The 18,357-nt window shown below is 30.9% G+C and overlaps 2 protein-coding genes across 2 annotated transcripts; one reads left to right on the forward strand and one right to left on the reverse strand.

The window, feature by feature from the left end:
- The first annotated feature begins 7,016 nt into the window (after positions 1-7,016).
- On the forward strand, positions 7,017-8,027 carry LOC107856823. The gene has a single exon (XM_016701795.2). The coding sequence runs from the start codon at positions 7,084-7,086 to the stop codon at positions 7,717-7,719; it is 636 nt and encodes a 211-aa protein (XP_016557281.2). The 5' UTR covers positions 7,017-7,083; the 3' UTR covers positions 7,720-8,027.
- A 1,534-nt stretch (positions 8,028-9,561) lies between these two features.
- Positions 9,562-10,911, reverse strand: LOC107856807. The gene has a single exon (XM_016701776.2). It carries the CDS (start codon positions 10,741-10,743, stop codon positions 9,787-9,789), a length of 957 nt encoding a protein of 318 aa, XP_016557262.2. The 5' UTR covers positions 10,744-10,911; the 3' UTR covers positions 9,562-9,786.
- Between the last annotated feature and the right edge of the window lie 7,446 nt (positions 10,912-18,357).

The following is an 18,357-nucleotide window of genomic DNA, read 5'->3' on the forward strand; positions in this document are numbered from 1 at the left end:
ATGCATGTAAATTAGCCTTTATTAATTTTTGAGTTTTTGTGGTTTAAATTTGAAATATAATTCTTGATCTTGTTACTGTTCGGATTATGTTAAAATATCTCTTTTGTTGTTGTTAGTGGTTGAAAGTTGAAAATTTCAATTTTGGTGTTATTATGGTTGAAAGTTGAAATGTCACTTTCGTTGTTGTTAATGATTGTTAGTTGAAATATAACTTGTAATTGTGAAACAAGTTGGTGCATTATATTTTTTTACATTTATGGCAGAAGTTTTGTGAATTATTTTTTTTTAAGTATGCAAAAAACAGAGATGTTACCCTAATAAAGTATATGTTTTTAGATCATGATAAAAGTGTTGTGAATTGTTTTTGTCTTTTTTTTTTCAGGATAAAATCAAAGTATAGTGTCGTGAAGCCTATTACATACATCACTACAGATGTCTTCTTTGTTAAACGGATACGTTCAATTTATCAACAATGGTTGAGTTTGAATGAAGAAATGAGTTGTATCACTCCTGAACACCATGTTAGTCAGTACATTAGCGGTTACAAACTGCTTGCCAATGTTTCCTGGGATTCAGTTGATAATATCATCATTCCTGTGAATGTTAATGAGTCATTTCATTGGATATTGGTTGTTTTTCGAATTAGACATAGGTGTCTATATGTTTATGATTCAATGATGGGAGGCACTGTCCATTCAAAGAATGTTTTAGATTATGTTCGATCTCTTTCTACCATGATACCTATGTTTTTGGTTGCCACTAATTTTTATGAAAAACAATCGGATATTAACTGGTATCGGGAAGCTGCATACATTGATAAAGCACTGAGTGAATCTTTGGAGTATGTCATTTTGAAGGATACACCACAGTAAGGACCTCAATCTAAGTTACATTTAAATTATGTTTTTATGTATTTATATTAATATATATGTTGATTTATAAGTGATTTGTCTAATTTTCTTTTTTACAGTGACTATGGTATGTTTGTATGTACCTTCGCTGAGTATGTTAGCCATGACATGTTTGATATCTCCAGTAGACTTTTTGGTGTTGTCAACCATCGACTCAGATATGGTGCACTACTATGGGATTATGCCAGACGGAAGTAGAATGATGGAGCAATCAGTGAAAGTGAGGCAACTGAAAATGTTACTAGAAAGCATGGTTGTTTCAAAAGATCTAGGGAGCAGTTTGGAAGTTCCAGGACACGATAATATCAGTCACAAAACGTTACAATAGTAGTTGTTCTTATTTAATTTTTTTTTTTTTTACGGATGTTTTGATATTAGAAAGTAGTAGTATCTTTTCTAATAGTTACAAGGATACCCATATTTTTTTTGTTACTCTATATTGATTTTGGTTTCTTTTGGTTAAACTTTATTGATGTGATGAAGTAAAGCAACATTGTTACCAACATGGGTTGTGGTGCAGTGGATGAGGTTACTCCCCCCTTAACCAAAGGTCGAGGGTTCGACCCTAGGTATGGAGAAGACTCTATTAGGAGCACTGCCACCTTAATGGTCTTTACAACACACAATTTGGATTAGTCGAGGCTCTAATGCGGGCACCGAACACTGGATGGGAAACAAAAAAAAAAAGCAACATTATTTTTAATTGGGGAAGTTCTTGTGCTTGTATTAGTTCTTGTAGAAATATATTTTCAACCCAATTTGATACTTGCATTTGTTGCATTCAGCTATTATACAGTATTTTTTTACGTACAGAGTCCCATTCAAATGGGGATTCCCATTTAAGTCTTGCATTTCTTAACGTTAATTATGATAATTCAACATTCTTTAGCAGTCCTCTTTCTTATGTAGATAAATATTTTAAAAAAAGATGGAACACATAATCATGCTCTGAATATTCGCTTTTAATTAATTTATAAAATTTCTGCAATTTTTAATTTGTATATGTCAAAAAGAAGCACCCATTTTTGAGGTCATTAAGTGTAGAAGAAATCAAAAACTTTGTGTTAATGGCAATCAAAATTTGGCAACCCCACAGATATTAACCAAAGACAAACTCAAATGAGATAAAAAGAAGTAAAACTTTATGATTCAAATAAAAAAACAATAAGCAGTTTATTAGATTTTTTTCTTGATTCTTTTCTTGTGTATTAAACGTCTTCTCCAACATGATTTATATACAATGCATAAGTGACCTACCTACTTATTTCTCCTTATCTCTATCTTTGCACTTTACATGTATCCAAATATAATTTTACAGATTGTAATCTATTAGGCAAAATAGGATGGTAAATATCTATCACTATTTTACATGGGTAGGAGTCCTAGTTTGCAATTACTGTACATTACTGTGCATTTTTGGTGTATGTTGTTATTTTGCAATATTATATACGTGTTCAGTCATATTAATTGAAAAAGAAATTCACCAACTCTCAAACATTTGATTATTTCAAACCAATAAAAATAAATATCCATAATGATAAATTACTTAAAATAACACAAATCTCAACACTTGAATTTATTAATCATAAACGTTTTATAAAAACATTGACATCAACAAAAAGTAAGAAACACAGATTCCATCTTAAGCAGGTGGTGCATGTTTGTGGCAAGTCTTTTTTTATGCCCCTCACGATGACAGTCACTACATGTAACCTTTGAACGCTTACACTTGTCTTCATTTGGTGTTTTTCATCTTTCATAACATGGTCTTACGGGAGATCGTTTTGAATCAGGTGGCAATATAACTTCACCCAACACTTCGCTTGGTATTTTTCATGTACTTTCACAAGGAGGAGATTCAACTGATAAGGCATAAGCATCTCTAAAATTTTTGTTGCTGTAGTAAGGTGAGCAATAGTTCTCACCGTGTTGGTTTCTATAAGTAATCGCAGCCATAGCATGAGAGCAGGGTATTTCGTCTAATTGAAATTCTCCACAACTGTACTTTCGACTTCGCAGATAAATAATGAATCTTTTTGCTCCGTTACTTGCAGTATGCAGAAATTTATTTGATGCTTTTACCTGCATTCAAAATCAACTTTAATACACAAACCAATTAACAAAAAATTTAAGTCATGTAAAAAGTAATAGATAAAAGACTTACTATCATTCTTTGAGAAAGCAAATGATTATTTGTCAAAATATCATTATATTTGACTGTCAACTCTGTTAACGTGTTTGTTGCCTCCTCATGTTGTTTTGTATTCCATGATTCAATCATTAACCTCTTAAAATTCATTGTTGAAACCACGGGTAATCTTTTAGCTATTTTGTTGGTGTTGTTGATGGATTCCGCTATTTTTGATGTCATCGTCCAAGTCCGTCTGACAGTAGAATGAATCCTTACCCATTTGGGATAGCCAATTTCGAATAAATACCCCCTAACTTTCTTATCTATTTGTCCACCCTTTCCATTAACTGTTCAAATTGTTGTAGAGTATATGCCTTTGCCATTGCAAAAAAAAAAATTATGCAATTCTTCAAGATTCTTATGAAAATTTACCTTTATGTTGCACCACAAATGCCAAATACAAGCATGATGTGACAGATTTGAATATACTGTGGATGTTGCCTTCTAAATACTCTCGTTTCTATTGGACATTATACACATACCTTCCCTTTCCCCAAATGCAATCTTAAATTTATCAAAAAATCAAGTTCAAGATGCAGTATTTTCTGAATCAACCACAGCATAAGTAAGGGGTAGTATATGACCTACAATCGTAACATACTTCAAATAATTTACTGGTTGTTTACTTTTTAGCAAGATAACCAAAATACATGCATATGATATACCAATATTATACAACACCTTAACATTCTGATATAATTTTCATATCAAATTTTTTTTTTTAAATAAGCTTTACCTCCTGGGTCCAACATGCTTGCAGTCAGCATAGTTCCATCGTAAAGAGATTTTAGAGCTGCTACATCGACTACAACAATCGGCCTGCAATATTTTCATCCACGAATTGAAGCGTCCAATGCAACAAACGCATACAAGAATCTATTTTCTTCGATTTTCTCCCAGCTAACAACAGATCCAGGATAATGTTTTTCCAACATATATAAATAAACTGGTATCTTTTGATATGACTCGGTAGAATCATCGCAAAATATTTTAACTGCTTTAATTTTTGCATGTCATACTTGACGATAATCTAGTGAAATCCCATGCTCCCTCATCATGTCAGAAACAATATCGTTAGGAGTGTAAATTCTTTTGGTGTCCATATAATTACCTAAGATTAGTTCGGCTATCACTTTTGTCATCCCTTGACGCCTTGCATAAACTTGATCCTTTATTGAGCATGTATGAATGTCACAATACTTTCTTATCTTAAAAATCTTTGATTTGTTAATTCTAGAAGAACGAAAAAATCAAGTACAGTCCTCCACCACACAAACCATATAGTAGTTGTTCAATTAAAAAAAATTATTACAAAAAAAAATATATCTGATTAACATACGGTTAAAATATCTAATTTAATACACAAAAAAAAAAACGTTTTTACCTGCTTCCACTTACCTTTCAGTTCGATAAGAGAGTTGTTTCATAAATGCATGCAACTCCATAACATTAGCCAGTGTTTGTTTATACTTGTAAATCTGTTTTACAGCTATGTTGATATTCGTTACATCACAAATTATATCCACACGTTCTTCTTCAACTTCTTCAAAATCTGAACTTATTCCGATCAAACGAACACAATCTTTTGAAAATAGCTTTCTCCTTTGTTCATTCTTTTCGTTAGAACACTGTTGCCCAACACAAACAATTGCTCCTTCAGTTTGGTTAATTACACCATCCGATTTATCCAAAGTTGTAACGTACAATGGATGTTTTAAGAAGAAATCAACAACCGTTTTCTTCTATTCCAGATACACCTGCACACTTGTATCATTGTGTATGACCATAGTTGAACATCTATCACTTATTATGTATTGAATTTCAAGTTTTTTTGCAGATGTGTCTATCATCAGTTGTGTTGCGATTGCTTCTACTAATTCTTTGTACTTTGTTATTGCATCATACATTATACCATCAATTTCAAAGTCCCTCGGTATTCCTGTTTATACAATAATTTTAGTATTCATGTAATTAATAAACATCTAAAATTCAATAACGTAACAAACAGATAATTGAAGAAACACACAAAAAAAATATTTAGATTCGTTTAGAAGGCGTAAAAAAAATTAACAAACCTGACAAATCTCATCTCCCTCCATGACGTATCATGATTGAATGCAAATTAACAAAATTCATATTTGTTATCTAAAGAAATACTTGTTTTTGCTTTTCTTTCAAATTATAGTCAAAATCACTTATTTTTTTGGGTACTGGCAGAGAGAAATCGTGTAAAAGAGGAAGGTAGTGTATGAAGATGGGACTCTTAATGCAAGCATTAAAATAGGAACAAAAATAAATGGTTTGAGGGATTTGGGGTGGATAAATATCAGTAATTAAGGTTAACTATTTTTAAGAAAGGTAAATTATATATTAATTGTATTAAATCTTACTTTTCCTTTTTCATTAATTACTTTTTTGTACTTTCAACAAAAAAATATTTTTTATATATTTTTTTTAAGATGAAAGTTGCTATAACTTGTAATAACTAATCTAATAAGTTTATATAGTTAATTTTTTCATATAACTCCACCCTTTGATATGGGTTTCAACAACTTAAAAGCCCGATTTATATCAGACCAAGCTGAATGAAAATCATGTCCAATATCAACCTCGATCAATTCACCAAACTCACTCCACTCCAGTATCAACCTCGTTTGGTAGAGTGTATTGAAAAACTAATACATGTATTAATTTAATGTGTATTACTAATACATTGTTTGGTATACTTTTGCACCCTATGTATAACTAATGTTTTCATTAGTTATACACTCTATTGTGTATTGAGGTGTGTATTACTAATACCTCAAAATCCATGGTATTAGCAATCCAATAGATCCAATACATGCATTAACATGATTAAAGACACCATTATGCCTCAAAAAAAATTCACATCATTTCCAACATATATATGAAGGATATTTTTGTAATTTTTTTTTAAAATTATTTAATTCATGTTATTTTTAATACATTAAACCAAACACTGCATAAGCAAAATACAAGCATAACTAATGCAAGCATAGCTAACACAAGCATTACTAATACAAATATTACTAACACACCATATTTTGCATTATTCTTATAAACTCTAACAAATGACCCCTAAGTGCACTACGAACTCTGTAGCGTTCGCCTGCACCACATTCTGCGTGAATTGATACATCAACATAACGTCCACGTTCATCATCCTCATGTCTTTCATCCGCAAATGATCTGAAAAACCCAGGTATCCTCGAAAATCGCCTATGCTGACAATCAGATTGTCATCAAGACCAAGTCTACGGGTCAGTGCAAACATGTGAAGAGCAGATGCACCTAGGAAAGATCAGATCTACGGTCACATTTTAATGAATGAGCCTCAATCTAGACATCAAACTCCTAACTCTTGAGCTTATTTACTGTTGAAAAATGTACTTTGTGTTGGAATATTTGTTACCGTTTGGAGATTGATGTTACTTATGAGATTGCTAATGAGTATTTGTGTTGGAATATTTCTTACAATTTGGAGATTGTTGTTACTTTATGAGATTCCTAATGAGATAAACTCATGTGTGTTTGCTGTGATATACCGTATATAAGTTTTTTCATATGAGAACAGTAGCCGGGCTCTTCCATCTAGTAGATATTAGAATTTTGATTATTAGCAAATAAATCATATTTAAATTTTGCTTGTTTCTTTCATTACTAGAATACCATTAACTTATATATTTAATTATTTTTTCTCACTTTTCTTTTTAATAAAAAAAAAATACTACTACCTCCTATTCTTTTTTAATTATCATGTACATTAAAAAATAGTTATTCCCAAATAGTTGTGGATTTAAAAATTCAATAGAGAAATAATGTACCCCAAAACCAACCTCTCCACTATAGCCACGTCATTATCCCATTTAGGTTTGTGTCCCCCAAACCGCCTTTGATTTCTTTATAAGCCCCTTCTCTTGTTGAGATTGCTCCAAACCTTTTCTCTTCCCTTCTTCCTCTATGCTATTTATTTATTCCAGAGACTTGGATCTGTTTGTTCGTATATATCTTATAGCAAACAACACAAGTTTTTTTCTCACAAATTTGATTTTGATTTGTTTCTCCCAGACGTCTTTTGCAACTTTTCCGATGGCAGGTGTTGCTGTTCTTCAACCACATGATGTTGGAAGTTATCGTCAGATGTATGTACAACCTGTGAGATCTAGACGAAATTCCAGTTCTAACCCTCCACCAAACCCCAACTACCCTAAGAAGAATCGAGGGAAGCGAAGTCCACAAAAGAGTGGATCATCGTCTAACTTTTCGACTTGCTCTCCTGGTAAAAATAAAAATCTCCACCTGGTGATGGGGGAGGTGAAGATTCTCAAGCGCGGTGAAGTGTTAACCAATAACAATTTTGTGAGTAGTGAAGTTGTTGAAGATTTAGTCTTGTCAACTACAGATCGGCTTGGTCCAGAGCCGGATATGGTGCCGAAGCACGTAACAATTGCTGATTTATATGCTGGTTCGGCTTTCTTCTCCTCCCCGCCACCGAGCTCTTTGCCTCTGCCAGCTTTCTTCAAGAAGAAAAGTGACGAGGATAACCATGAAGCCACAAGTGATTTGAGGCGTCTTCTAAGGCTCGATCTGCCCTAAACGATGTTCCGATGATGACGGTGTTATATAAGTCTTTGAATAACAAGTTTGTGGTGTAATTTGCTCCCGGCTCGTGAAAGCTTCCCTTATTTTTTCAACGGGAAGGACGAGTTGGCAAAGCAATTTGTCAAATTTCCTTGTTACTGGTCCTTTATTTTACCTTCCCATTATATGTAGTAGAAAAAAGTAGATCTAGCTAGGTTGTTTTGGGTCGACTTATATAGTAGTAGCTGTATGTATAGTCTTGTCATTACTTTGGGTCTCTGATTGTTTGTTTTCCATTATAGTAACTGGTGGTTTTGCTCAAACTTTTGTTGCGCTTTCACTGGCACAATAGACTATATGTTCCTTCCGTTGTACCTAACCTCTATTCACATCGCAAATAGTGGATAAGGCGCATCTGATCTTTCTTCTATATGTTCCTTCCGTTGTACCTAACCTCTATTCACATCGCAAATAGTGGATAAGGCGCATCTGATCTTTCTTCTTCAGTGCCAGGCGTAAAAAAGAGCTAGCAATAAGAGCAAAATCTTGGAGCTAGAGCATACGTTGAGCCAGCTTTGTCAGATCGGACCGCGGTCGTCTTAAAGTACCAGTCAAGTTTATCACTAGGTGCAGTTTTTTTTGTTCTTTGGTCTTCAAGAAACCAGTGCCTAATTAGTAGTTGCATTTGCGTGCAGTTTTTTTTGTTCTTTGGTCTTCAAGAAACCAGTGCCTGATTAGTAGTTGCATTTGCTTTGCTTGAGAGGGTGCGACACACTGCAACTTTGACTGTCATGATGTAACTCTCTCTCTCTCTGAAAACCGTAAACAAATGAACTTGTGATATTGCTTTCCCTGAAAACGTGAACAAAATGTCCAGCTTCAGTGCTCATGAAACAGCTACAACGACAGGTGACAACAAATTGAACACAGGAAACCAAAGGATTATATCATTTCTTCGCTACTAGCAGCAGAAGCCGAGTGCTTGTATTGTGGACCTTAAGAAGTAACATCATTATTCCAAGAAAAATATCATGAACAAGAATTTGGATAAAATGTACGACTGTAGGACGTTTCTGTCCAATTGATACTAGCAAAATCTAGACGCCTTGCCCATATTTATATGGAGCAATCCCATCGTTAAAAGACAAGAATTTTAAAAAACATTCTCCTGAAGCGCGTAGCTCAAAATTTATTTTACCAAAGTCATAACGCATTCCATCAAAATGCACTCCAAAGAACACAAAGCGAGGACCAAAAGGTTGTAGTAACATGCAAAACAATTGTTGACATCATCATATATTTATGAAGGAGGAAAACATATGTACCAGTTGATTACTGGATTATGAGAGCATAATTTCATGATACACGCCAAAAACTGAAACGACAGTGACAATCAAAATAAAACAAAGTCAGACGAAGAAACTAAACGCTCAGTTATCTGTGAATTTTTAAGTTTCGGCAGTTGTGTGTGAAAGACTTCAAATAGGGAATAGCAAAATACAAGAACCAAAAATATTTAGAAGGTAAAAAGGCCAAAAATTGGTGGTGGGAGCCGAGGAATTCATTCGAATCTCCTTATGATCGAAAATTACAATGTATATTCAATGTTGAAAATATCTTTTATGTGCATAATAGTATATGCTAAATTCCCTTATTTTTTCAAATATTTTGAAGCCTCTATTAAAAATTCTCGCTCCGCTCGACAAAGATAAGATGTTTTGTGCTTTACATAATTTAGATTAGTCTTGTATATATAGTTTTACAGAAGACCAAATATTTATATACAGTATAAAACACACACATATATATATCCATTCTCTAATGTCTAAAGTTTTTAAAATGTTGACTACCTGTGGAGCTTTAATCACTCAAATAAAACCAACGTAAAGAGTTAAAATTGCCAACGCTTAAAGAATGACAAAGATCTCAAAATGCAAGAGGACATAAACAGCCAAAGACAACCTCCACAAAGCAATATAATACATACACATCTCAATTAGCTTCAAAATAAATTTCTCTCATAACTATACAGGTTTAATTTAATTACTTTGATTTGCAATATATAGTTTATCCATCTAGATATCAGTGTGATGACAATCGATTGGGAATATAGAAAAACCAATGCTGGCCATCGACTTGGACAGTGAGATTATGAACGCGAGCGAACAAATTGACAGCCCGTCTAACTCCTCTGTTATCAGCAGCGGTGAAATAGTCATGTCCAAATATAACTCCACCTTTTGAACCGGGCTTCAACAACTTAAAAGACCGGTTTATATCGGACCAAGCTGAGTGAAAATCATGTCCAGCATCAACCTCGATCAACTCACCAAACACACCCCACTCACACAGTTTCTCCAGCGCTGATCCGCTAGAGAAGGGCATGTACACTACGGACTTCGTAGCGTTCGCCTGCACCACGTTCTGCATGAATTGATACATCAACATAACGTCCCCGTTCACCATCTTCATGTCTTTCATATGCAGATGATCTGAAAAACCCGCCCACCCTCGAAAATCGTCTATGCAGACAATCTGAGTGTCATCAAGACCAAGTCTACGGGTCAGTTCAAACATGTGAAGAGCAGATGCACCTAGGAACGTGCCTACTTCAATTATGGTCTTGGGTCGGATCCTCAGGATCAGGTTCTCGAATACTGCCCCGTTTGATCCCCATCCTTTGACCCATTTTTTTCGTAGAAGATTGTCCACATGTGACGGAGGAAAATTCTCCCATGGAGATGTTCCTTTGAAGACACGCTCCATAATTTTGTGGCGGATGTGTTGTGACATAACTGCCTCACCACATACCGCTCCAAAATTATTGTGGTCGCCTGATTCTATTACACTGCTAATTACAGTGTTTACATGGGCGACCACGGTGTTTTTATGGTCAGGTGTCTTGCTATTGTTGCGCGTAGAGCTAGATAGGTAACCGAGCGAATAGGCGAATAGGATACAGAGGAAGTACACAACGGGTTTAGCAAAAGATGAAATTCTCTTTGATGAGTGACGCAGAGATGGCGACTCTTGTTTCATGCTAGGAATCTGGAGAAAGAAAGTTATGAATATTTTCCAGCGAAATTATGAAAGTTGTGAATATTTGAGTGTTGAAGCGTTGAATTTGTTGTGCTTTCTACCTGTTTCGCTTCTACAATATATACTAATAATGGTTGAATAAATATTAATCTGGATCACGTCAGCTCAAAAACGGGTCGATGAATAAATTAAGATTGATGAAAAGAGAAAGTTCTTTAGTTGCTTGCTTGTTATTCTTATCCTCTTTGGTCATCGTAAATAAATTAATGTAACACTGTTTTTGGCAAAGATTTAATAAAAATGGTAAACTTTTAAAATTCGTTTATATTTCTTTGATTATAAATTATGCCAATAAGATTGAAGAAAGTTTTGGAATTAGATTCTTTCTAATTATAAAAAAATTACTTCTTTTGAGACAAATTAAAAAGGAAAATACTGCATAAATTGGTACATAGTAATTAATATGATGTGTGTATTGTCAACTATATTTTGATATCTATTAATTGCATAGGGACGGCTTCTATCACACACTATCGAACCATCTTATTAAAACTAATTTTCTACATGGTGGCCTTAAAGTTTAGGTGCATTTTCACATTAAATTAACTTGGATAATTTCATTTTCATATATAAGACGGTAGACCTCCTCTTGGTAACATTAACCATGATAATTACGCTTAACTCCTTTAATTCTATTCAATTATTATTAGTACTCTCTCTGCCTGAATTTACTTATTACATTTTGATTAAACATATTTATTAAAAAAATAATAATTGATATTGTGATTTTATCAAATTACTCCTATTAGTTGATGAATAGTCATAAATATTAAAAAATAATTAAAAAAATAAAATGTTAAAAAACGTGGAAAAAATTTGTCACAGGAGTAGTAACGTGAAGTGATTACAGGTTGACTAGTTTATCCTTTTATAATAGTAATATATACTACAGTCCCTTTTAGATTAAGTAAGCCAATGAATATCTTCTTTGGAAAATTCTTTTATATTTTTAAAAAAACTAACTCCCTTTCAAAAACTATGTGGGCATAGAACCGATCAAATTATCATATCAATCGTTTTCGAATTAAAATAAATAAATAAAATCAAACGCAAGCGACCAGTTTTATGAATCACCAAGAATTCATCTACAATTGTTCAACTGTATCTTCTTTTAGCTTTATTTATTGCGGTTGGTTAATGTTTTAAGAAACACAAATCCTATAAACTTATACTCCCTCAATTCGCTTTCTGAGATCAACCTACATAAACTTTGACTGACATTTTAAACTGTATAATTTAATATTTAGATTATCGAAAAATTATACGAAAAATAATATGCATTGCAATCATTTTTATATTAAAATGGTGAAAAAATATATTTTAAAATGTTGATTAAAGTTCATACAGGTTGACCTTAAAAAGCGAAATAGTGGAGTATCAATTTTGAAACCAAATTTAACTTGTTTTGCCTGGAGCACCAACAACATACCCACTCTGATATATTGTCCCAACATTACATTGCAAATTATTTATGAATTTATTAATGCTTAAGAAAATGAATAACTAAAAGTCTCACATTGCAAAAGATTCCTCTCAATTAAAGAAAAGTATGTTTTGGGTTGCCGTTTGGTGGTTCATAAACTTGAAAAGGATTGGTGTGACAAGAACTTAATGGCGACAATTAATTCAAAGGGGATTAGATTATTTTACGTTAAATAAATGAATTTGTTTAAAAACATATTTAGTAAATTAGTTACCCAATCAATTAAAAGAGTATGGTATACTATTATAAAAGGGTAAATTAGTCATGCTTGTGTGTTCAGGGATGGTGCCGCTACATCAGCGGTGCATAAACTATATTTGAGAATTTTTATTTTAATGGTAAATATGTTAAAATGAATATTACAAATAATTCAAGATACAAAAGAAAACTTAATATTGTAAACCACAAGAGGGGTTGATGTTAGGAAGATAAACTTGAGGGAAGATTTATGAAATTATTTCAAATTTATTATTCTTAATAAACTTTGGCTTATTGGACTTTTTATTTGTATTTAAATGTCTTCATCTTGAGTTGCTAAAACGTCGTAATCTAATGTATATATTTAAAAATGTCTGGACTCGAGACCTTAAATTATAAAACAAGTAGCAATCTCATATAATATATTTTGAGTTATGTTTTTTGATAATGATATTGTAACTTCTGTTAAATGACTAGTGGAAATGTTCAAGGATGGACATTAAAGAATTTGGATAATAAAAATTGAAAAATGGGACTTCCTTTTAACAAATTCTTGATGTACTCTTCGAAAATAATTATCCAACCTACCTCTTATCTTTTGATTACAAATTAAAATTACATTATTGTGTAGCTTCATCAAAGATCCAGGATAACAAATTAAATCGATGACAATTGTGTATAGGGAGAGTAGAGGATTTTTCTGAAAGAAGTTAACCAGATATGAAAGAAAATCATATTTTCCTTCAAGTAAAGTAAAAATAATTATGATAATTCTTTGATTTTCCTTCTAAAAAAATAAAAAGTCAAATTTGATTAAAAAAAAATTAGGACAAAAATCATAACACAATAAGACATCTCTCTACCCTCAACTACCTAACTAAACATCACCTTAATTGGTGTCCTCCATAGTATTTATTTAAGGCCCTGTCCTTATTAAGTTGGAGGCATGTCGATTCTTGTCTAAGCATCTCTTCTTAATACTCTTTTGGCCTAAATTTACCTCTCTTGCAATCATTCATAGTCAACTTCTCATACCTCCACACTAGTTTCTCCGTTTCACGCGTCCAAATCATTCATACTGACTTGAGGTCATGCTAAATTATTTTAATTGTTTTGTTTCATACATTTATAGTCGAATGGTATATTTATATAAACATATTTTTAATTATATCCGTGCAATTATCTTTGCAAATATACCTATACATTTGGTCCCATATAATATTATATTATATACAAAATATACCACTTGCATAAAAGTGTATAACTGATATGGAATATACGTGTAATGCCGTGTCCATGTACTAATATTATATTGCAAAGCAAAGAAAAATTAAATGTTAACAGAACAAAGTATGAAGAAAGTATTTGAAATTAATATCAATTTTTAATTTGAACACAATTTTAAATGACATCCTCAACAAATTTCATGTTGGTTATCTTGATATTTGACCAAATACATCTAATTTTAATATTTAAAATATGTATTTGTGATCTTTCCAATAAAAAACTTCAAAAAATGCTTAAATATTACACTATTAAGTTATCTATCTGATATGATAAATCGTTTGAATTTGATACACTTTTAATCAAATTATATTTATATCTTAACTGTTAGTAAAATATTTCATATTTGTTTTTGCAATTAATGGAAATTGTGGGTTGGACTTCACATTCTTTTTCCATGGATAAATGTTTCATCATTTCCCTCTTAATCTTCTATTAGGACTTAAAATTTCTTTATTGTGTAAACTCATTAAAATCTAAGATAAGAATGAGATTTTTTTTTGCTTCTAGCGGCATCTGGTATATAAAATGAAAATTTAATTGAACAAGCATAAATTTGATCATTTTAGCTTTTCAATTCAATAATTTTATCTCAATAAATGCACCTCGATATATGGGTGAAAATCGTTTTTACCCCTCAACTTTGTTTTAAAAATCAAATTGTCACCTCAACACTGAAAAATAATCATACTCACCCATTATTCTATGCATTGTCCATTTTGCCCTTATAATTTCAAACATATATTTATTTAATACCAATCATATATTTATTTAATACCTATTATATGTATATAATATATTTTTTAATCTAGGTATTTATAGCATTTATTTAACTTTATTAACATTATAATTAAAATAATTTTTTTATAAATTTGGCACAAAATCTAATTTTATTTTTTAATAGCGTTATTTCAATATATATGTATTAAAGAGTCGTTTGATATGAAGTATAATTATAATAATTCAGCAATAAAATTTATGATTATTTTATCCTGCATTTAGTTAGAAGTATTAGTTAGTCCCGAAATTATTTATCCCACCATTTATACCATAGTAATGGACTAAATTATCACTAATACAAGCTGATACAACTTATTTTGGGATAGTTAATTTCAGAATAACTTGTTCCCAATCAAGCCCCTTAAGTGTGTATATATTTGTGTTTCACCAATATCTTGCTACATCCGTTTCATATTACTTGACTTTTGTTTACATGACACAGTCCTTAAGAAAAAATTATTTTAAAATGTATTTTACTGAATTAACCTTATTAATGATACTTTGAAACTTTAAATTTGTCTATACAACTATATTATGTAGTTATTTAATACTAAGGGTAGGAAAAAAAAACATAATACAATTCTCTTGATTTCATAAATTAGACAAGTAAATTAAAACACCAATTTTTAGTATAAGGGTCAAGCAATAAGAAACGATATTTTCTATTGTCTATATAAATAAATGAGTTGTGATTGTCATTTATCCTTTGTTTGGATAATGGATTGCCATGGTATGGTGTGGTATAGTTATTAAGAAAACCATGTTTGTTTTGATTGTTTCATAAAATTTAGGCCAAACCCATAGATGACCCCCTAAACTTGACACGAACTTTCACTTAGGCACCTCAAGTGGACGGTGTTCATTCTAATTTCTAGGCACCTAAATCAGCCATCAACTGTGTTATTTGACACTTTTCGTTGACATGGCATGGCGAGTGTTACACACTCGCCATGAGCGCGTAAAACTCCTTATTTATCCGGAAAAAAAAATAAAAACTATGCCTCTTCTTAAATTTTTTTGACCATTTTGTTCATTACTATTTTTGGGTAGATATTTTAACATTGAAAGTTTTTTTCTTGCTCATCAGTGGTGAATTCAATGGCAAGGAAGAGATGAGCAACACCCTTCACAGAAAATTTCAATTTCTTCGAAACCTCATTCTTTTTTTGACCATTTTGTACCATTTTGTTCATTACTATTTTTGGGTAGATATAAATTTTTTCTTGGTCATCAATGGTGAATTCAATGGCAAGGAAGAGATGAACAACACCCTTTACAGAAATTTCTCCGAAACCTCATTCTTTTTTGGAAAAATTTCAGAATTAGCAACTATAGATCATTAATTGTAACTTTGATAGCAATAGTTTCATAATTACGAAAAATAACAAATTGTATTTGGATTTAAGTAAACTGTTGCTATACAAATACATATACAACAAGATTTACTGCCCTTGTTTTACCCAAATTAGTTGAGTTAAATAAAGAATAATTATCTCATCTAATTAAATTTTCATAAATTACTCTTATTTAAATTGGTAGATTCCTTTTCCAAATCAAACTCAAATATGAAGATTATTATTTCTATGATCTTCAAATTTTCAAAATATCATTCTCTTATATCTCTAACTATTTTTTTCTTGTTAATTTTTTCATTTTTTTAATCTTTTTTTTTTAATTTTAATTTCTTTCTCTTTTCACTTTATTTTCTCTCTTCTACTTCTCTTTTTTATCCTTTTTTCATTTTTTTAAAAAAATATTCTTTCTTTTCTCATTTTTTTTTGTTTTCTTCTTCTTCCTTTTTTTAAAAAAAATTTTGCTTTTGTTTTTACACTTCTATTTCTAATTTCTATTTTTTTTTTTCCTTTTTCACTTCTTTTTTTTTGAATTTTTTTTCTGTTTTTTTTATTTTTTATTTTTTTCCTCTTCTATCTCTATCTTTTATTTTTAAAAGATAAATATCCATATCATGTATACATATTCAAAAAATATACAAAATAAATAGTCAAACAGATCTGCATATGTATTTACGGTAAAATACATACATATATATCATCATATGTATACAGAAATACATATCTGACTCACATGTATATATAAATATATAGGACACAAAATATCTATAACAAAAATAACAATTATATACATATACATATAGGTAATAAAAAAACGCATGATACATATCTTAATTAATAAAAGAAAACAAATAAGTGCATATGCTATCCTCTAAAATGACATAGTATGTACAGTTCAAAGACAAATTCAACACCGTATAAAATACATATAGCTCTGCATATGTATTTATAAAATACATACCTGATTCATATGTATATTCTTATTTTATATGAGTCACCTTTGTATTTTGTAAATACATATGAAGATATATAGTACAATTATGCTTGTTACTGTTTAATATGAATATGTATTTCGTAAATACATATGTATGTTTTGTACTGAAATACATATCCAGATCTGTATGAATATGTATTTTGTATGTTTTTTGAATGTGTATGTGATATACATATTTGTCTTTTCAAAATAAAAGTTAGAGATAAAAGAGTAAAAAATGAAAAAAAAAAAAAAAAAAAAAAAAAAAAAAAAAAAAAAAAAAAAAAGAGAAGTGAAAAAAGAAAAAAAAAGGAATAAAAAGAAATAAAAGTATAAAAATAAAATTTTTAAAAAAAAAAAAAAAAAAAAAAAAAATCAAAATAAAAAGATAAGATGAAAAAAACTACAAATAAGAAAAAAAAGGTAGAGATGTAAGATAATGAAAGACAATAATGATGTTTTATATTGAAATATTGAAGACCATGGAGAAAATTATCTTCAAATATGAAAAAGGGGAAAAAAAGAAAACAAAAAAAAAGAAAAAGAAAAAAAAAAAAAAAATAAAATAAAATGATGAAAAAATGGGGTAAAAGATATGGCTATATTTGGGGGAAGTGAAATAGTGGAGTGAAAATAGGAAAATGTAAAGTAGTGAGAGTAAAACATGCACTTGTCTAGTTAATGAGTAAAATAATGATACTCTTGCTATAAACTGTAATTTTACAAAAGTGTTGTTATTTATTGTAATTATAGTCTTAAATATGTTATTTTCTGTAACTTTTCCTTCTTTTTTTGACCATTTTGTTCATTATTATTTTTTGGTAGATATTTCAACATTGAAATGTTTTTTCTTGGTCATTAATGGTGAATTCATTGGCAAGGCAGAGATGGGCAACACCCATTACAAAAAATTTTAATTTCTCTGACGCCTCAATTTTCAAAGCTAAAAAATTCAATGAAAAACCGTAATGAATTTCCTGACCCAAATTTATTATTGAAGGATGATGTTGTAGACACCTGTCACATACCCCATTTATGGGTATGTTGTTGTTGCAGTAATGGGTTGTTCAAATTTACTGTATTTTGAACAAAGTAAAAGAGAAAAGTGGCGCCACCATAATAATTTTGCTATTGCATTCACTTATGATCATCGTCAATGAAAACATCTGAAATAGTTCTGAAGAAAACAATTTTCGAAATGAGGCATTAGAGAAGATGATTGAGGTGGAGGATTGCGTTGCTGCAGCATTAATTTGTGGGTAGTGGTAGGAGGAGGGGGGTGTTGCAGCAAAGGGTAGGGTATTTAGAGAAAGTAATCTTGGGGTAGTGGTGGTGGGGTGGGGGTACTTGGAGAAGATGATGTTGGGGGTTGGGGTGGGGTACTTGAAGAAAATAATGTAGGGGGTGGGGGTGGAGTTGTTTATTTAATGATTTTTAATTTAAAATTTAAGTTAACTATTTAAAAATTGATTTTCTAAATTATA

This window comes from Capsicum annuum, chromosome 8 (genome assembly GCF_002878395.1).
Source record: "Capsicum annuum cultivar UCD-10X-F1 chromosome 8, UCD10Xv1.1, whole genome shotgun sequence".
NCBI lineage: Eukaryota > Viridiplantae > Streptophyta > Magnoliopsida > Solanales > Solanaceae > Capsicum > Capsicum annuum.

Bases quoted from the DNA above. Each gene is read 5' to 3' on its own strand.
- LOC107856823 (XM_016701795.2), top strand. From the start codon at position 7,084: ATGCTATTTATTTATTCCAGAGACTTGGATCTGTTTGTTCGTATATAT.
- LOC107856807 (XM_016701776.2), bottom strand. From the start codon at position 10,743: ATGAAACAAGAGTCGCCATCTCTGCGTCACTCATCAAAGAGAATTTCA.